Here is a 22,101-nt window from a genome sequence, read left to right as displayed (position 1 = left end):
AGGGAGAATTAGTATTTTTAGATTCTAGTGACAAAAATGTAATGCTATCACAGGTACTGCTTAAAGAATGCTAGCTTTAAAATTTTAATACTATTAACTGAATAGGGTTCTATTCTATAGGAAAATCATTGTGATACTGTATTAAGATCATCATTTGTCTTCTCCATGTGAATCACACAGACGGAGATCTAGATGCTGTTTGGTCCTACCAGGATTTGAACAAATGACTTAATGGACAAATGGCAATCATTTACCAGTGACCCCACACAAGCATCCAAGAAATAAAAATACGTCTAGATCCCATTACTGCTGTAAGCAACCTGACTGGCAAATCATCTACTATTGTACTCTACCTGACATGCCTATGGGGCGGATCATCAGTTTGTATAAATTGTCAAAGCCACACTGATTTCAAAGAAATGATGACAATTTATACCAGCTCAGGATATTTCCCCATTCAAAATATACCAGTCAAAGGCGGAGGGGAGAGGAGGCGGATTTTAGAATAAGTGAGACTGCAGATATGCATCCTGCCTAAAAGTAACAGTTTCATCTATTTAAAAAGAACTGAAGAACATAATTTTCCTAACTAAGTCAGGTTCCATGACTAGCAACAGAAACACTATTGCTGTGTAAAGCTGACATTAAAGCATGTACAAAAAAAGTCACGGGTAAATTTTTCTAGCTACCCCTTTTGTCTTATTTACACAGCTCTGAATTTTATCCCAGGTTGCCATCTATAATGCCAGATAAGCCTCCCTTTACAAAATACAGTACATGGACTGGAACGTGGGGATGCTGTTAATGTTTGTGACACACTGTAAACATCAACGGAGTTGAATTAACCTTTCACTTTTGTGGGAAAAATGTTGTTTACAGATTTCTATCTACATTCAAACACAGAATTAACATGAAGAACCATAAGGCATATGCATACTAGAATAAGGAAAAACTGAATGTTAGTATAACTATGAATGAACACAAAAAGGCTTATTAGTATGTGTAAAAGAGACCAGAATAAACTGAGAGAGGTTACATTGAATGGTTAGGAAGATTTTTTTTAAATCACTATTCACCAATTCACAGGTTTCTTCATACTACATTTCCCCTCAGTACTTTTTCACTGTAGTACAGATAAAATTCCAAATATTTAGCACTACATAAGACTGGAGAGAGGATATTTTGAATTAATGTCTGCTTTTAAAACGGTACACAACTCTATTGATGGTGGTGATGGGGGAAAACTATCTACATAACTCAATTTAAACTAATTGTTAAGCAGTTATAATTCAGTGAGGTGGGGAAAACACAATCAACTTTACTAGTCACCTAACGTAACAAATACAATGCAATGGGATGAATTATGTACAGATGTGTACCTATGGACTGGATGATATCTATCAGCAACTCTGAAGCTCCACAAATTTCAAAAAAGGACATTAAAGTGAGCGGAATAAATTTATATATATGTTTAGATACAGAAATTAACAGACATTAGCAGGAGTTGAGGACAAGGAACCTCTCAGAGGGTGCTTCAGTAAATCACAGGAGAGGGACTTTAAAATGTCTCATAAAAGTAGTAACAGTAGAAAACTCAGTTCATAAGTTGGCTCAAACTGTGTCAAATGCTCTCTCTCTCAAAGAAATTATTGGGAAACATTCTATAATATCCGATCACACATCAAAGTGCTCCATTATTCATGCATGATACATGTACCTTTCCTCACTACATTTTTGTCTTGTACTCCCTCTGGAAAGTTCTTTTACTAGTAGTAGATTCAGGCAACCCCTCATTTTAGGTCAGTTACAAGCCAACTCCACGTTCCATAATCTTGATCTTTATAAACAGAGTTAATTCTTTCCTTAATATATATATCTACTGTATGAAGCAGGATCTGGTTCCTCCAGTATTCCGGGGTCACACAGTTGACTTCAATTAATCAGCTGAGGGAATATAGCCAGATGGTGCAGAGCCAGGGATATGCTCTCCCTAGCCCATCACAGAAGATGCATATAAGGGATGTAATCAGGGTGCAGTTGCACTTTAACAATTCCTTGATGGAATAATGGCTGGGGAACACTGTAGGATGTTACACTATAACACAAAGAGGAACTAGTCAAGTGGCTACACAAATTTGAACCTGTGGGATGAAACAGATGGCACCAGAATCTGGGAAGAAGTTTTGTATAAAGCTGAATAAAACTATCTTTGCCTCCCTCAGTGTTAAAATCCTATGCTCTGTCTGTGCAACCTTTAATGTATAATGCACCATATATTTTTGGAATGCCTATAAAAATATGAGAAGTGGTGACTGCCATGCAAAGGAAGAGTCTGGAAAAATAAAACAAGCAAAAATAGGAAAAAATCTACATTGAATGAAACATTTTGATTTCCAATTATCTTAAAACCAATTTTGTCTTTACCGTCTGTACAATACTGCAGTGACTTAATAAGGAGTCAATTCTTCACCGTGATTCAACAGAGCTAACCTTACAGAATCTGGTATGTAGATAAATTCAAAGAAGTGACATTTGCTATTTTAAACCCATAGGCACTTTCCAGTTTAAAGACTAAAAATTGATTGGAAGCATCACAAGTAGTACTTCCACAGTAAAACGTGAACATCAGAGATCCCTTTGTAACCTCAAATCCACACCTTCCTGATGTCAGCTATACCAACTATCTCTTTGTAACATCTAAAGTAATATCAGGAAAGTGTTTAAGGAGACAACAGAAAAAAACTCAATGTGGTAACAGCTGCCTGGTTCAGGATCCATTTTCCTTATATTCCTTTCCTGAAAGAGAGATTTTAGCTTTGGTACATAATCTCCTCCTCTTCAGTTTTAGATGTGTGCATAGGCTTTATCATAGCTGTGTATTACACTGAACTAAGGCCTGGCAAAAATAGGTCAGACAGTAATGCAGAATGCTGTGAGGTGGACAGCACTGAACACAGAGAGTTAATAAAAAGTTTCTGGAAATCCTAAGTGTATCCCTACCTGCGCTGCCACTGATAGGAAGAGCCAATATTTTAAGACTGACATATAGAGAAAAACGTTAACAATAAGCTCGAGGCTGCAAAGAAGTTTTCAAAAAGGTACAGCTTAGGGTTCAGGATCTTAAATTACTGTAATGTAAAGCGTTTTCAAGGGTAATGGATAACCGTAATGGAATGAAATAATAAAAACTTAAATACTACATATTAAAATTAGAGATTTAATCTGTTAAACCCAAACAAAAAAATATGTCATCATGTAAGTTTCCTTGTAAATATAAAAAATACGGAAATTTCAAAGATGATTCCATGACTGACTATGCATCAGGGTACAATGGGAGTACTACTACCTAGTGAATGCAAGAACTGTCCTGCTGGCTAGATGGATCAGCTAGCAGTTGCCTATTGTCCTCCCCTCTGCGCCTGCCTTCAGCAAAGTCATATGCTGAGCTGACTGAACCCTTATCCTCTTCCATCTAGGACAGAAAAGCAACAAATCTTATGAACACCACTCAGTTTTAAATTAAACAGTAATATTTAAACCAATCTTTCATCTACTGATTTGTTCTTGATAGAAGAGTGCTCGCTTGTTTATAGGGGAAGAGAGAATTTTCTCAGGTTATACAGATAAATTATTAATGCCATAAATGTTACCACAGAGTACACTTTGCCAACAAATTAAAGGCTTATATAAAGAACAGACAGACATTTCTTCTGCTCGTAATATTCAATTCTGACTCCTTCCTCCCTCCAAATAAGGGTCTAAAAGTTGCACTTTTGTCCCAAGAATTTTTCCAATTCTTTTCCCATTTTGTGGGTCTTCTGTGTTTCAAATTACATCTGCAAACTCCAGTTCAACAATGCACTTACATCTCATGGAAGCATCTGCTTATGGGTCCGCTACAAAAAGAAAAAAATTTAAGCATGTGCTTAAAATTAAGCACATGCTCAAGCACTTGCTGGAAAGGGGCCCTAGATACTAAAATAATTAACATTATTTACATAGCTAGAATTGATTATGGGATAGTTATTGCTATACCACAATTAAGCTTTAAAAGTGAATTCCCACTGTGATCCCCATTTTCACTTTCTCCTAATCACCCCAGCAAGATACTGATCCCCTTGAAATTACAAAGGCCACAGCTCTCATCCTCAGCTAGATATTCTAGAAAGTTTTGCAAAATTTAGAAAAGGCACCTTGAAGTTTGGCATTTCAGAAGTCTGCCTGGCACTTTGTTTTTTAAATAAAGTTTTTCTAACCTTTTGCTCAGTCGTACTTCCAAAAAGAGTTTACATACAAACACCAAATAATTTCTGTTATTTGTATCATGGCATCACATAAAGGTCTCTGTCTTGGATCAGGGCCCACCTGTGGTAGGCCCAGTACAAACAAAACAAACTCTGCCACCAAAGAGCATACAATCTAAGTTCATCGTGCTAAGAAACGATTTGGTGCCCTTTGGAGGTGGGGGGGAGTGGTTGGGGCATTGCAGGGTAAGGAAAAGGCTGGTCTACTAGTGGAATTGCAACATACATAAAAATGTAATAAAAATTGCCCTCCTCCCACCCTCAGGTTTTGCTGCAACAATTGCTAATTGGAGCCAGACATAATGGAGAATAGGAAAACCAGCATAAAGGAGTCAGAAAATCAGCAGCGGTCCTGGTTCATGAAAGCCTGAGGCTCCACAGGCATGCTCTTGTAGTCTTGGAATGAAGGGCTTTATGAAAGGCAGACATGCATGGAGACAGAGGAAACAAGGGGTAGCAGTGGAGTTATTTGCGAAGGGTGAGGGGCAGAGAATAATGGAAGGACAGAGCTTTATTCACATTAAAGAGAAGTGTTAACATTTAATTCTTCGATTTGAAACATCAGGCATTTGCATTCCATGTGTATAAAACCCTTTCCAGTATCTCAGATTCCCCTCTGTTGTATAATACAGTACAATCTGTCACCCAACCATAATGCCCCCACTGCACTTCACTTTCATGTATAGTGTGAGGTCTATAGGAGAGGAGTTACCTAGAAGACCTGCTGATGTCTGCACTATTCATATGGACCATGTATGCCAACTTGCTTTGAACTTCTGGTACCACATTCAAAACAAGGACATTGAAACACCCTAGAAAGTGAGTTGCAGTAGAATCCGGTTAGCTTCCAAAAGTGTATACTATGGAAATATATTATAATTCCATCATGGAATCAAACAAGAATTGAAAGTTAATACTAGGTGGGTAACGTTAATGATATATGATAATTAGCAATTAATTTTACAGCAAAGCACTGGTTGTTCACTTTTAGATTTTTTTTTTCCCCCTTCCCAGTTCGTTTGGGATGGGTTCACTGGACTCCAATGAAACTCACCACCTGCCTGAATTTTTTCTAAATTATGTTTTTTGTTTAAAAAAATGTGCTTCCTTAGTTCTCCTCCTACTGTTCCATGGTAAATGTCCACGAAGTAGCTACCAAACTCCCATCTGCGGGCCACAGACAAAAGTCAAAGACATTGAACTCCTGCAACTGGACCAGGGAAGGGCTCTTGATTGGCACCTATTTCACAGCATCTGCAAGCCCCCTTGACCTGGGGAGCAAGGCAGTAAGTAGAATCAAAACCTTATCTCACATGGCATAATAAGGCTATATAATTCATTCTTCCTTGTTAAAAATCACCTATTCTGTCACATCAGAAAAACAATTGTCTGCCATGCAATTTTGTAATGATTTTCTATTATATTGCATCTTGCAATTGCACTGTACAATGCCCTAAAGGCAGCTATTCTCAGCTGATGCTGGAGTACTGTGAAACTTCCTGTACTCTTTGGGTGCGTCTACACTTGCATTCCTCTTTCAAAAGAGGGATGCAAATGAGTTAAATTGAAAATGCAAATAAGGTATAAATTTGCATATTTGGGACCTCATTTGCATCTTCTAATTTCAAAAGAACTTTTTTGAAAGAAGAAAGCCAGTGTACTCAGTTTTAAAAAGAACTCATGAATATTTTGTTTAGCCATAGGACAATAAATTTACTCCTTGTGTGTAGAATAAGCTGCAATATACGTTCAACGTTACTCTTTGTACTGATTGAGGAAAAAGCAGGTTTACTGAAAACATGTTTTTTACCTGGACTTTAAAAAGTTGAAGTGTTAACATATATTAATTGCCCAAGAATTTTTAAATTCCAACACATCTGAGGAGGAAAAGTGTTAGTAAAATTACTAAAGTGAAAAAATGGACTGCAAACTTACCTTTCTTTAAAAGTTAATTCCGTGCTGAGTTTAACAACCTTGACTCCCTATGAAATTCAGAAATCTGAGCTGCACGCTTCCTGATATTTCTGAGGGGAGGACTATACTAAAACGGAAGGTCAAATTAAGGTATGCAATTCCAGTTATGTTATTTACATAGCTAGAGTTGACGTGCCTTAATTTGGGCTTCTGCGCCACCCCCACTAAGGGAGGTCAATGAGTGCATTCTCACCCGTCAACTTCCCTTACTCCCAGCGAGGGACAGGAGTACCAGTGCCAACGCAGGCACCTTGCAAGTTGGATTTCATGTGTCCCTACCATATGCACTAAATTGAACCCTGGAAGATCAACCAGGGAAGGGTCGATCTTCTCTGTACGGAAGACAAACCCTGAGTGTTGGCATTACAAGTACCAGCACACAGTAATAATAGAAAATAATGGAATTATTTCAAATTTCTCTAAGAAGTGATGTCACTCACTCTGGCAGAGAAACCATAGAGTCTGCAATTGAAACTTCTCAGGTTTTTAAGTGCTGACTATATTAAATTATTTAAAATATAGCACTCATTACCTTTACGTATGTCAAGTTTCCTCTCCTATTTCTCCTATTTTGAGGATGTACATTCATTCCTTCAATGTAGGTCACATGGATGTCCTAGTTCTGAATTACAGGTACCATCCCAGATTTAGACAATCAAACACTATGGCCATTTCTGCACAGGCCACTTTCGAAGAAAGTGGCATGGTAATACATGGCCTGAAATATGCTAATAAGGCATGGATGCAAATTCCCCGTGCCTCATTAGCATACGGTCATGTGATTTGGAGTCCGGAAAACCGTTCTTCCGGACTCCAAAATGCCATTTAGAAGCGCGGCCCCCAGGGGAGCTTCCAGAAGGAAGTCCTTCTTCCAGAGGCCCCTTCTTCCCAAAAATTTTTGGGAAGAAGGGGCCATGCTTCTACATGGCGTTTTGGAGTCCAAAAGAACAGTCTTCTGGACTCCAAATCACATGACTGTATGCTAATGAGGCATGGGGAATTTGCACCCATGCCTCATTAGCATATTTCGGGCTGTGTATTACCATGCCACTTTTGAAGAAAGTGGCCTGTATAGAAACGGCCTACACGAACAAAACTGTACTTTCAATTGTCTGTTGATGAAAAAGAGGAGAACTGGGTAAGGCTGGGATGAAGGTTTGACCCTTAATCTTTTCTTGCACATTGAAACATTTATTTTTGTGCATGTTTCATCCTATAGCATTTCATATACTAACACTGAGTGCATTATAAATGTTTCAGCATCCTGGTACTTTAACTGGACAGCACAGAGGTGCACTCCAGTGTTTTTGAATATTGCATAGAATTTATACCGAAGTATCTTTTGAGACAAAGACATCCATAATACATTGAAAATAAACAACATTCACTTGATACGCTAAACAAAAGGAATAGCATGAAACAAATCTTAGCTGCTGCTCAATTGCATTTTTATACCAAAGCAAAAGGCATGTTCTGTGCTCTTAAGGCACAAGAGAAAGCAAATTAAAATGGGCAATTAGCAAGAAACTGCTGTAAAAAAAATACAAGGATTTTGCTGTTACGGCCTTATGAAGCCATAGTCATCCAACATGCAGAAAGCACTGTTAATTTTGATAACACAAAGCAGAATTACAACCATGCTAGAAACTTTTATTTTAAGAATGGATGCAAGAAAGACTAGAACTGTATTCTCTCAATTGAGCATCATGCTAGCAATTGTCTCTTACAAGAATGTTTAATACATGCTACTTATAAGAAGCAACTGGCCTGAAGAAACAGAGCAAAGCCAAGAAAAACGCCGAATAGAATAGAATGAATCTCCACTATAGATATTGCCTCTAATCCCACTCAAATATTCATGCCTCATCCCATTTCTATCAGTGCTGGTTAGTTAACCTTGAACATGCATAAGAATTGATGAGGAACTGTCCCTCCTACTCTACCTAATTTTGCTCAGCTGATTCCTTGCCCTGGACAATGGCTGTAGTGCGATGAACTCGTCACTTAAAGCAACTCTGGTGGAGTACATCTATAAGTGGATATAGAAGGGATGGAACATATAAGTCAGTAGGAAGTCGTATTTTTCTAAGAGAAAGACACAGGACAGGGTTGTAAAAGACATTCTGTTATATACTGGACTATAACTTCACACACACAACATATATGAGACGGATATTTGCAGGATTGTTCCTGACACCAATATCATTTACTGTGACCATGTTTAAAAAGTGCCTCAACTTTCACAAGGGTGGAGGGCAGAGGGAATTCAGGAAATACTTAGAGGCGTACTTCTACAGCAGTCCTAAGACTCTCCTGCCATCCCATTAACACTGCAATTTCTGCTGTTTATCAAAAGGTTTATACTTTGACTAGGATTGTACCTGCAGCAGACATTTCTCCCTTTATGATCCCACAGTAGAGTTATAAATGCAAAACTTCATGACAGATACTTTTATGGCATGTAACAGAAATCAAACATAGAATTATGATTTCATTGCAGTATCAGGCAGAAAATCTTGGAACATGGAAAAAGTTTCAACACATTCAGAGTACAGCGGGGGGAATGAAGGGGGAAAATGAGTCATGTCTGTCCCACTCCGAAAGCCCATTCTCAAGCCACACTTTTTTTTTTTTTTTACTAAGTTTTTAATTAATTGGGCTCTCAGTATGCAGTAAGACTAACCGTTTCTTGAACAGTAGTTCCTGATAACAATGCCTTAACAATTACGTTTAAGATAGCTTTTAAAAACAATGTATAATGTTATTTTTCAGCTATTTCTCTCATCTTGCATGATGTCTTAACTATGTGCAGACAAGAGCTGGTCTTTGGGAAAGGATTATTTTGATGATAGTAGTATTTATAATTTGCAAAATAAACTATTATCTCTATTTAAAAAGGTGGAGACAAGCTATTGACTCATTTTCAGAGTTACTGAGACAACCAATATCCCTTGTATACCAAGTTGAGAAAATGTATTTTATGCTTCCTTAGTTCTCCCAGTGAAATACTTTAGACTTTAAAGGTGAAAGACAGAAGGTGACAAAAGCCCTATAGCTCCATTTTTAATTATTAAGAGATTACTGTAGATAATACCATTTCCTTGACCTGCCCTAAAATTAGTTTGAATTTGCTGTAACACAGAGTCTCAGTCAGCTAGTCTCAATTAGCTCAGTTATTCTCAGTGAGTAAAGATTTTTGTTTTTTAAATGAAGTATATGGGAATTAATTCAGCCAAATGTAAGATGCAGGTATATTGTGAAAAGTGAACTTACAATGGAAATGTGGAGTTCCACTTATTCTCTCAATAGCTTCCATACAACACTTGCTTAGTTTAAAAACAAACAAACCCCCAAAAACTTTTCACAGCTGGCAGCCCTACGCACTCAACATGACAGTTACACTAGATTATTTTCTTTGCTTTGATATCATCAGTAAATAAATTCTTTAATTTAGTTAAGAAACACAGTGATGTGCAAAGATGAAAAGAATCCAATACCAGACTACTTTAATGGTGACAAAGCTAACTAAAAGTTTAAAAAAAAAAGGTCACCCTTTTCTCATGTTCAGTTCCTTATTCCATCGTAACTCCCATTTAATGAACTCACAGTAGTCTCAAGAACCGCTCATAAAGAGTAACAGAATCTGACCCTGAGATTGAAAATGTGGTAAAAGGCAAGTATACATATGAATGTATGCAGGAAGAGATCCATTAACCAGTAAGGTCCTGCTTCTGCAAATTTACTTTTCTACCTTTTTAAAGAAACAAACGCACACACAAAAGTAGCTAGAGGGTTCTTAAGCCATTAAAAGTTACATAACAGCTAATGGATATTTTTCCAAGTTTAACTGACTGTCTAATTCAGGGGTAAGTAATAAGCGACCTATGGGCTGGACTTGGTTCACTAGGGTTAGTCCTGGTGGGCCCCTAGATGCTTTATTTACCCATATGCCTGTAGGAATGACCATCTGCAACTATGCTGGACGTAGTTTGCTGTTCCCAGCCAATGGGAGCTGCAGGAAATGTCACAGACCAGGACAGCACATCTTGCAGCTCCCATTGACTGGGAACTTTGATCAGTGGCCAATGGGAGCTGTGAGTGGTTGCACCTGTGGACATGCAGGTAAATAAATCACACGGCAACCTGGCAGGGACTAACCCTGGCAAACTGCATCTGGCCTATGGGCTGCTTACTGCTCACTGCTGCTCAAATGCAATTGATACCAGAGTTGAGTTTTCTCAGCAAGAGGTACTTCTACAGAATGCAGTGGCACTAATATGTTATGTTCTGGAACAGATATTGTAAAATGCAGTGGCACAGATAGGTAAAACTGCCCACTACTAAGAGAGAAAGCAAAATAAATTGCATTAACCAAAACACATCTAGAACCCTAAAGACTATCACAGGAAAAACATGAGATAGAATCATACTTCTTCCTTATGTTACATGAGGGGCTGCGCCTATATGCATGTAATCACAATGGCAACACCATTTTACTGAAACATGAAGTGAGATTTAAGATAGATTTGTAGTAATGAATAGAATCCAGAAACTAGGAACACCTGCAAATTGATAAGAAAAAATAAAGACATAAGCAGAAATTGATGGATAGCTAAGTTAAGGAAAAGAAGGAGTTAAACTTTATTTTAAAGCCTTTAAATTAATAGAATCCTGTAAACCATGGAATTGGTGCATCACTATATGTCAGTGGTAGAACTGCCAATAATACAGAGGGGCAGAAGTATTCAATAAATATTTGTTCTCTATTTAGGAAAAACCAGATGATGTCATAACATGATGATGACATGACGATGAAGGAATATTTTCCATTACAACACTAACTAAGGAGGATGTTACACAACAGCTACTGAAGTCAGACATTTTTAAAATCAACACATCCAGTTAACCTGCATCCAAGAGTTCTCTCTCTCTCTCCCCATCACAGAGCACTGGAAGAAAGTTAACGTGATGCCAATATTTTAAAAGGGTGAATGTGACAGCCTGGATAACTATAGGCCTGTGACACTGATCACAGGTAAAATAATGCAACGGTGGATACAGGGTTAATGAAGAGGAAGAATTAAAGAAGGGTAATACAACTAATGCCAATCAACGTAGGTTTATCTGGTCAAACTTGATTTTTTAAGGAGATTACAAGTTTGGTTGATAAAGGCAATAGAGCTTATGTACGTGAACTTCTGTAAGTCATCTGACTTAGTATCAAGACATTTAATAAGAAACTAGAATGATAAAAAGTCAACTTTGAACAAAATTAATGGATTAAAAACTGACTATGAAAGAGGTTTCAAAAATGTAACTGTAAATAGAGAATCATTGGCAAGTAGGAATTAATCCATTAGGGGTTTTCAGGACTCAGTTTCTACTCCTCTACTATTCAATACTTTTATCCATGACATGGAAGAAAACAAAATGATTATTGACAAAGTTTGCAGATGACACAAAAATTAGGGGAATGTAAATAAAGACTGATCACTGATACAAAGCAATCTGTATCACTTGGTAAGCTCAGAGCAAGCAACTAATGTGTGTTTCAATATGGCCATATGTAAATTTTGGCACTCTCAATTCAAAAAGGATGTTAATAAATTAGACAGTTAAGACTAGAGAAGTGAGAATAATTAATGGACTAGAAAACATGTCTTATAGTGAAAGAATCAAGAAGCTCAGCTCAATCTAGTAAGTTTAAAAAAAAAGATTAAGGGGTGATGATCAATTTATGATACTTACATGGGGAACAAAAATTTGATAACAGAGGGCACCTTAATATATCACACAAAGGTATAACAAGATCCACTGGCTGGAAGCTGGACAAATTCAGATAAAAATAAGGTGCAAATAGTTAACAATGATAGTAATTAACCATTGGAACAATTTATCAAGGGTTAGTAGCTTCTCTGTCACTGGACATTTTAGAATTAAAAGATGCTGAGATGCTGTAGTTCAAACGGGGATTAATTCAGTAAGTCCTATGATCTGTATTTAGCAAGTCATACGGGATAACAACAGTGGTCCCTTCTAACATTATAACACACAGTTTTCTTAATCTCGATAACCTTTTGTCAAATAGTCTATATAAGGCATAAATCATAACCAGGGTTTTATGAAATCCTAGTTAGATTATGGAGCATGTTTTATCAGCATACAATAGAGAAGCAAGTACTTTCGTCTGGTAATATTAATGAATATTTGCTATTACGCTATTTTGCCAAACTACATGCTAGTGAAATTATTTAAACTATTGCATACTACAACCACCACTCAACACTAATAATAGCTCTAGAGATATTTTGTTTACTCTCAAAACAAGGAGTAAATTTTGTGATTAGCTTTAAAGTAGTTCAACTCTTTTAACACATATCCTAGCATGCTTTTAGAAACTCAGATGCTAAAGACTGAATAGTTTGTATGCCAGCAAGTCTGTGGGCTCACTTTATTCAGAAAAGTTATCATGTTTGTAAGAGTAATAGTCTCACTTACACTTATATTGGATGGTAATTTAAACTAGATAGACATATTTAATGCTAATAACCTTTTCAAATGAAAGCACTATTTTACATACAGAAGCATCAGAGCAAATTAAATTCTTGCTGAGGAAGCGGTATTGTAATATTTATTCAGAGAAGGACTATTCAGTCACCCACTGACAAGACTGAATTTAACAAAATTCTTCTTATTGACCCCATTCTATCTAAAACCGTAGCATTACCTGGGCTTTTTCCGTACTTGTTGGCTGTAGATGTCTGCACAGCACTTTCTTCACAACATCAAGAAACAAACAAGTGACAACTATGATGATTATGGCAAACCAAGCTGAACCACTTGACAGCAACTGAACAAATACAAAGTACATGTCCTGAGTATGCAAAAATGGCCTGAAAAATTAGAGAAAGGGTAGTTAGAGGAAAATATTAAAAGTACACATTAAACACAGCTAAGTTGCTAAATTCATCCCTGGTTTATGCTGTCCATCAGGAAAAAGTCTGAGTGTAGAGCCCCAGTAGCAGGCAAGTTCACTAAGGGGAGTCTAGTAGTTGAAAGTGGCACTGGTCTGCAAAAGAGTGAATGGTGTAGACTGAAGAAGAGCGTGCGCATTGGGAAGTTTGGGGGGAGTGCTATTTTAATTCATCCCTGTTGCAGCCTCTACAAAAGGAAGGGTTCCTTTGGGGTGCCCGGGACACCTTAAAGCTGCCTTCATCAGAACAAATGAGGATTGCATCACAGAAACATCACCTCCCCATACATCTTGGATTTCTCACAGCTGTGCACAGTGCCATACTGATACAGTGATGTGCAAGCTGCACATCCAGGTAGAACCAGAAACGAAAACAGTGCAGGATTTTTAAAAGAGACATGATTAACAAAACTAGTCCTTGACAATATTCTGACTGTTAAACCAACATTATCTAAAAGCTACAGAACCTTAAATTCTATGAAGAACTAACTGGCAAATATCTAATCAGTTCATCTTTCATATATGCAGTGCTTTTTGTGCCAATACAGGCACCTTGGCAGCCCCAGCCACAGGATGGGCTGGAGATGGGGGCAGGGAGCTGGCTGAGTGCTCGTTCCTCTCTTTTGTTTTAAAAAAAAAAAAAAAAAAAGCACTGCATGTTTGATGCCTTGCATTGGGCAGCAAAATGAAATGCGTATGTTTTCTTTGTAAATACAAACTTTCATTTTTCAGCATTCATACTGGCTATATCTATGCAGTGCTCTTTCAAAGGAAGATTTGGAAGAGATCTTTCAGAATTTTTTTTTTTTTTTTTTAAAAAGAGCATCCATACAGAAAAAAGCAGATCAAAAGAGTGAGCTGCTTTTTCTCAAGACAGCATCTATGTAGCCTCTGCTCTTTCAAAAGAACAGGCCAGGGACTGAAAAAATCAGGCACCATGAGGACAGCTCTTTCCAAAAAAAAAAAAAAAAGGTCCCTCAGAATGTCTACATACATTTTCTTTCGAAACAGAGACTTCTTTTGAAAGCTTCTTCCTGAAACAGGAGTGGAAGAGTGCTTTTGAAAGGAACACCATTTTCTTTCAATTTAATTTCAAAAGAACCTTTTTGTGTGTAGACAGGGCCACTATGTCTTCCTACTGGTTTATGTATTAAAGTGCACATACACAGACAAATGGAAAAAAAATCACTCACCAGATAATTCCCCCATAAAACAAGGAAAATATGAAATAAAATACAATGGAGCCCCAGGTAACAAAATGATTAATCCAGGTCCAGAAATGAGTCTCTAAAGCCATCTAAAAACAAAAAACACATTTAGAATATTAAACTAAATATACTGTTTTACTTCATTAATATGAAAAACAATACTGCTTTCAAATTATTTGGATTTACTTTCAAACTTAACCTGTAACCATCTTTCAAGACATATGAAGCTATGAAATTTATCTTTTTAATCCATCACAAATTAACTCCAGTAACTTCTTAAAGAGAGGAATTATTTGACACTCAGGTATAACCATGACCAACTTTAAACTGACAAATTATTCTGTATTTGACTATATTTCCCAAAATGAAAGCTATCTACTGTACCTTCACTGTAACAGTTATAACCATAACTGTAAAGACCAAAGTACCAAAGGTCCAGTTTCCAAACATCTAAATGAAAAACAAAACCAGAAGTCACTGTACAAAATAAATTGAATAGCAGTTGTAATGAATAATATCTACTGTAGCCTGCTAGACTAATGAAATCTGTGATTGTTCACTAAGAATAGTTAGCAGACCAAGAAAGGCACAACACAAACCACAGATAAAGAAAAATATAAATTCTATTGAAAGTCACAAAATTTACATCCCACTAGCAAGAGGCTTTTCTCTTTACCACCACAAATCTACAGCAGAAGATGGCAAAACCCAAGCCATAAAATGAGATGTTTAGAAAATGAAGTTACTAATCAACTAATTATCCAGCTAGCCATGACAGTCAATGAGAAAGTATTCCACTTTAGCGTAAAAGCAGAAACTCCTCAATCATGAAGTTTAACATTAAAGGTTATTTTTAAAATGCAGCATCAGTGGAGGGCTTAGGTTTTCCAAACCACAGTTTTCAGAATTCAAAAATAATGGTGTGGTTATGTTCTTCCAACAGAAGATTTTAAAAAAAAAAAAAAAAGACACTTTTTTCAAGGCTGATAAAATGAAAATTTAATCCCAACCCTCAAATACTTCTAAAGTGTCTACCACTTTCATTGTTCCATCCCACTATTTTAAATTATTAGATCTCAGAACAAATTCTCCAACAGTGTTAAAACCCTAACTCAAACAAAAGGCAAGGATTCTGTGTTTGTTTCAACGAGCATGGGTAATGCAGGAAGGCAATCCCTGCAGATATGCAACCAATTTCATCGTCTTGGTATTCAATAGTTTAGTTCATCAAGCAGCAAGTGAAGATTAACAGGGTTGTAGCCCTTGTCATTGAGGACTGACTTTACAAACAAAACACCCAAACTTATTTGTACCTTGTACAACTGGTACTTTGCTATACCATGAGAATATGAATGAGAAAAATATTTTTTATTCTGTTAACCATGAGGTTAAACTACTGCTATTATGAATGGCCCATGAAAGAAAGTGTCTTAATTTATATTACTCGCGATGACTGTAGATCTGTAATGCAAAATGTGAAAAAATTATTGCCACCATTTTTGTTTTTGAAAGTATTTACAGAGAACAGATGCTGCATCCTTTAATTTTGTGGAATACCAGATACAACATTTTGTATCGCTTTCTCTTCTTCTGATGTAAGTCTTACCATTTGCCTGTTAGGTTTCAATATCTGACGACATGCACAGCATGAAAAGAGGGGGGAAAAAAGTAGAACTAAAAGATCAAGTTGAAGTACATGATGTAAGGCAATTCACCTCAAACACACATTAACATAATGTGCTCTACAAGCTAACCTTTCATTTGCAAATTAAATTGTTCTATTTGGTGTTGTGAAAGTCTCTACCTAGGCACTTTGATTTTAAAAGAATTTTTTACCCAAACCAATAACTACTCAGAAATGGACTAATCCAGAAGGGAAAAGCTATATTGGAAAACTTTTTCCATTCAAAAGTTCAAACTCAAGATATCTATGAATGCACAAGAAGAAATTGATACAACTTTTATTATGTTACACCAGAGGAGAAAGCACATACCTCTATTAGTAAGGATATTTTGCTGAGAGGTTCAACTATTTTAATGCCTCCATCAAACATCTCTTAAGTGGAAAGGTACTCTACCTAGAGATATTATTATTATTATTATTATTATTAACTTTTCAATTTGCACCTTATCTAAATTCTTCTCTCTCCAAACAGAATATAGCAATTATTTCATGCTCTCTCTGATTTTAACTGCACAAGACATTTTTGGCAACTGTCCATTCACCAGAAAATATTTCTCATGTTCTTAAGAAGCTGGAATATTGCTCACATTCTTTTGGTAGGGAATTTGTAGCTCTACGGGAACAATAAATATGCCTTTTTTTAAAAAAAATCTCACTGCTGTAAGTGGAAGTTATGAAGGGAAGTTTTACTGAAGTCTAAGCAAGAATGAATGAGGAGTTTATGGCAGAAATATACAGAATAGAACAGTTTATCAGTGACAAGACTAATCTGGAAAACAAAAATCTGTCATACTAAACATAAAATTATTGTATTCACTGAAATATATTCATTTTATGAAATATATATGTGAAAGGTGCTGGATTACGAGTCTTGCAGAATGAGATCTTTCTTTATAGACTATGTAGCATGTGGATAGTGGAAATGTGGAGTTTCCCCACATCATCACAGAAAGAGACCTTCAACTTATTTAATATAGGCCACTGGATGGAAAAGTCACCAAGATAAGGTGAATTTAAACCTGTCACAGAGATGAGATACTCCATTACAAATTTATGAAGTCAACATTTTTTGAAATTATTTGCTGAAGGGGAAAATAATTAACTTTTTGGAAAGGACTTAATTCTCCTGCCATTTGGCATTCAAGTGTAAGATACACAAGGCAAATATCTCACTGAAGACAATGTAGTAAGTAACTAAATGGAAGAATGGCTATTCTGTACAGCCACCTGTAGGAAAAAAACCTGTACTTTCTGATGCTAAACTCTAGCCTCACAGAAGCAGCAGTTGTCCACTAGTATCAAATATACTGCAAATTGAGTAATGATAGCGGTAATGGGACAATGGCCAGATGACCCTGGAGAGATTATAGAACAGTGCCATTGTTTTTCTTGTTTTGGTCTAAACAAGACCAAGCAGTAAAAAAGATACCCAAAGAATTCATGCATTTATGTCCTGTAATTCTAAAAGATTAAAGATTAAATACAACCACATGTGGAACCTCTAATCTGGATCGCCCTTATCTGGCAACATCCATAATCCAACATGATTTTAGGTGGCTGGATGACCACTCATCACAGTCAAGTTTCCCATGGTCCCACAAAGTTTGTTTACAGCCACCAGTCCTGGCTCTCAGTGTTCTGTGCTGTTATTTAGCTGTAATTTACTCCTAAGTGTCTTCTAAGAGCCCAGTAAGCAGTGGATGAATTGGTAATGCTGTCAGACAATACTGACCTCCCATGGTCCAGCAAATTCTCTCGCCCAGCACCAGTCAGGTACCAAGGGTGCCGGATGAGAGAAGTTCAACCTGTATTAAAACTAAAGTTTTAGTTTTCCTGATACATTTTTTACTTTCATGTATTCAAAATTAGACTCTTCAAGCCCATTTTTTGACCCTGAAGGAGAGCGTATCATGAATAACACAGCTGTATCTTTCCTGAAGATTTCATGTTATTTGAAAACAAGCTACTGATTGAATTTCTCTAGTCTGGCATCATCCATGGTGATGATGGCATACTTTTAGACAGATGTCCATTTGCCATGGGTGTGGCCAAGTGTCGTGGTCCCATCAAATCTGTTTACAGCCATCCATCCTGGCTCTTAGTGTTCTGTGCTATTAATTAGCTCTAATTTACCCCTAAATATCTTAAGAGCCCAGCAAGCTGTGGCAGTGTTAGTAATGCTGATAGACAACATTGACCTCTTGTGGTTCAGCAATTGATCAGGTCAGGGTGCCAGACTTTAAAGGTTCAATCCGCACTTACACTTTACTAATTTAAATTTAAAGACAGACTATCAAACCAGTTGACATCAGTTACAAAAGACAAGCTCGAACAGAAGAGCATGAAAAATTAAGTCACCAAACCAGCCTAAAATTTTATTATTGACACAAAACCAATAGGACTATTAGATTCACACATCCCAGCCAGAAGGGATCATCCTGATCATATATTCTGACTCCCGAACATTACCGCAGAACCTTGCCAACCCACTCCTGTAATAGCTCTGGCTGCGTTACTCAAATCCTGAAGTCTCAAAGGGATAACCGTGTTAGTCTGTGTCTGTAACAAACCATAAGGAATCGTGTGGCATCTTAGATATTAACAGGTTTATTAGGGCATAAGCTTTCATGGGTAAAATCCACTTCATCAGATGAGATGGAATGGAAATTACAGAGGAAGAGGTATATGTAAGAGAACCATAAAAACTAATACTTGTCAAGTGTGGGACCAGTGTTACTGAGTCTAATAAAGTCAGTCTAGAGATGGCGCCTTCTTAGCATTTCTTGTGGAGATGAGACTATCGAGAAAGAGGAAGTTTCTTTTGTACTGTGTTAATCAGTTAAGATCCTTATTCAATACTAAAATTGATTTTACTGAATTTGCAAATGAACTCCAATTCCACAGCCTCCCTTTAACTGGGTTTTACATTTCTTTGTGGTACTTCAGTCTTTGATAAGACTACTTAAGTAACGTGTTGACGGCATACCTTTAGTGCATTTAAAAATTAAACATATTTGTAGTAGCTGATGATGTGTTTAGAAATCTACTCTAATCATACTGAAAAGGAATTATTTAATATATATTTATTAGGAAGCAAGTGTACAGCAAGATAAGGAATAAAATAAGCTATATAACTTTATCTGGTTCAAGAAGTTTCACTATGCCCCAAAGTTGGGGAAACGAGGACACATATACTTAGAACAATTAATTAAATGAAATTTTATTTTTATTTTCAGTATATAAATTTCCTTTGTAAAAAATCCTGATCAAATATGTACTTTTAATGTAAATCTTAAATACACACAGGCTTCATCTACACTACAGCGATCTGTCCAAAGAAGTCTTTCTGGAAGTGGTCTCTTCCGAAAGAATTGTTTTAAAGGACAAAAAAGTCCTGTGACATCTTGCTGTTTTTGAAGCTACAGGCTAACTTGGCTACCTCTTTGATACTTTCAAAAGAGTACAGCCACACAAAAAAGCAGATCAAAAGAGTGATCTGCTCTTTCCATAGACAGTGTATACACAGTCCCCACTCTTTCAAAAGAAAGAGACAGGGATAGAAAAAATCAGGACCCACGAGGACTGCTCTTTCAAAAGAAGGTCCCTGTGGAGCATCTACATGTTTTCATTGAAAAGAAGGTGCTCTTCCTGAAACAGGAGTGGAAGAGAGCTTTCGAAAGGAGCGCCGCATTCTTTTGCTTTACTTTCAAAAGAATGCTGTTTGTGTATAGATGCTCTGTGGGATCTTTTGAAAGAGCCCCCTTTTTTCAAAAAATCTTTCGAAAGAACTTGCTAGTGTAGATGCAGCCTTATAGAATAATCAATGAGCTAAGCAGTACGTTTGAATAAGTAGCCTGTATTAGCTGACTTTCACAAATACAAATAAAACTGTAGTAAAAACTTACAATTTGCCTATGGAAATAAGAATATACGAAGGCAAAGAATTATGAATGATTTTTCAGAGGACTGGTTTCAGGCTTCAGTAAATACAGTAAGTGACACAGCTCCTTAAATGCTGAAGAGAACCCAAGTTTCAACATCACAATTTTTAGATTTGTAAACTCTAATGAAAAATTCTCAATGGATGTGAAAAATCGTGGAGTCGTGTTTTGGTACAATTTATCAATAGCTATTCAGCTTTCAGTTAATCACAAAACAATGCAAATATTGAAAGACCCAACTTTTTATGAATATTTGCTTTATACAGTTGAACCTCAGAATTACGAACACGAGTTATAAACTGATTGGTCTGACTTGTAATGCAAATATGCAATCAGGCAGCAGCAGAGACAAATAGAAGCCTCCCTCCACTCCCTCTTCCCCGAAAGGAATCCAACAGAGTACGTTACTGTATTAAATATAAACTAGTTAAAAAAAAGAAAAATTAAAAAAGGTTTGACGAGGTAAGGAAACTGTTTGTTTCATTTACATCAAGACAGTTAAAAAGCAGCATTGTCTTGTCAAGATTCAGTTGAAAACTTTTGAAAAAAAACATAATATATGTAACCAGAAAGTGTGCAGATTTTCAGTAAATAGCACAGAACAGTCATATTCACTATTCAAAGATTAAACAGTACAATTATTTACTATATTAGAAATAAAGTAGGTAGAATCTAATCCCTTAATAGGAATCTAAGATACGTGTTTACTTTGGATAAACACTCAGGCACTATCAAAGAGCAACACATCATCACATGAATAACCTTTTCTGCTGCATTTTCTCCACTCAATTTCCTTAATTTTAAAATCTTTCACTACCTATTAGGGAATAATGGTAAAGCACATTTTGTACACATTCAGTATAGAAGGAATTCTCAAATGTCATGGAAAAAGAAGCCTACCAGTTTACTGTTTAAATTACTGAACACAGTGTGACTTTGGGACTGCTGTAGCACACTAACTTTACAGAAACTGTGCAGAGTACATTAAATGAAAAAAACAAACAAACCACTATTACCTGGCCATTTCCCAGAAGAGAAGTGTCTTCTCCCATCAGAAGGTACGAGCCATAAAAGAAAACGAATGCATGCAAGAACCCCAAAATAGTCCAGTAAAGAAAGGGTTTAAAGCCCAAGAGCGCATTTTTACTAATGTCTCTGTGGAAATAAAACAAATTTTATGTTTCAAATTTACTTCAAACCACAAATCAGCCAGCTACTGAAGCTGCATTGACTCAAAGCAATAAACAGGCATGCATTCTGCAACTTTGCTGAAATGCATTTTTTTTTTAAAAAAAGCAAAGAAATAATTTGAAGTAGTCATTCTTTTCCAGTACTGACATGGGGTTGGATATAACAGATGTGGCTCCTGAATTACAAAAATATTTTTCAAAATGAACCTTTAATATTGGAAACCTCGTTTTTACAAAAGTTTCTTATTTACCACTTTGAGAAGCTATACAAATGCATAGGAATTTAAACAAATGCAGTAATGCTAGCACATTAAGCTATAACTACAATAAAAGTTTTACTGCTGACTTTCTACTACAACCATATTTAGTTGCAAAGTATATGCATACCTATAAAGCGTTGGCTTGCTCTGTAACACATGAGGGTGAACATGTTGTTCAAAAAGACTGTACATGAGAACAGGCAAAGAAGTGAAACAAATGTTGTATAAAGTCAGGTACACACTGTCATAGAGGGTCTGTAAATGGAAATATATTTAATTAGTTTGGACTTTATTTGTATTACTGTACAGCCAAAGAGTTCCTATCTTGGATCAATCCCCAAATGGGATAGACACTGTATAAACAGGAAAAGAAAAAAGAGAAGTCATTTCTCTGCCACAAAGAATTTGTATTCTGAATGTGTTCTAGTTCAGATATTTGTGAAAAACTTTTCTTTGCAAATGTAAAAATCTTCTAGGCTCTGGGAAGTTTGACAGCTAAATCTCTGCAACAGTGCACCAGCTGTTGCAGTTGTGCTAATATAGCACTTACTTCCATGACATGCAGTC

The 22,101-nt window shown here is 36.5% G+C and overlaps 1 protein-coding gene across 4 annotated transcripts in view; it reads right to left on the bottom strand.

Annotated features, from left to right (window-relative positions):
- ATP11B (ATPase phospholipid transporting 11B (putative)) overlaps positions 1-22,101 on the bottom strand; it is a 100,935-nt gene that overhangs the window by 9,671 nt on the left and 69,163 nt on the right. For 2 of the 4 annotated variants that reach the window (XM_075004679.1, XM_075004678.1), the window contains exons 24-28: positions 21,662-21,789; positions 21,101-21,239; positions 14,844-14,909; positions 14,445-14,548; positions 13,006-13,171 (exon numbers count right to left, since the gene is read on the bottom strand). In XM_075004679.1, the coding sequence (XP_074860780.1) occupies positions 13,006-13,171; positions 14,445-14,548; positions 14,844-14,909; positions 21,101-21,239; positions 21,662-21,789 (603 nt within the window). Of the gene's footprint in view, positions 1-8,221; positions 8,308-12,026; positions 12,104-13,005; positions 13,172-14,444; positions 14,549-14,843; positions 14,910-21,100; positions 21,240-21,661; positions 21,790-22,101 lie in introns of all 4 variants that reach the window. The other 2 variants (XM_075004680.1, XM_075004681.1) reach the window with 2 other exon arrangements.

The sequence above is a fragment of the Carettochelys insculpta genome, chromosome 10, assembly GCF_033958435.1.
Source record: "Carettochelys insculpta isolate YL-2023 chromosome 10, ASM3395843v1, whole genome shotgun sequence".
NCBI lineage: Eukaryota > Metazoa > Chordata > Testudines > Carettochelyidae > Carettochelys > Carettochelys insculpta.
Note: the sequence above shows the minus strand (reverse complement) of the source record. Positions and strands in the feature narration are given on the sequence as shown.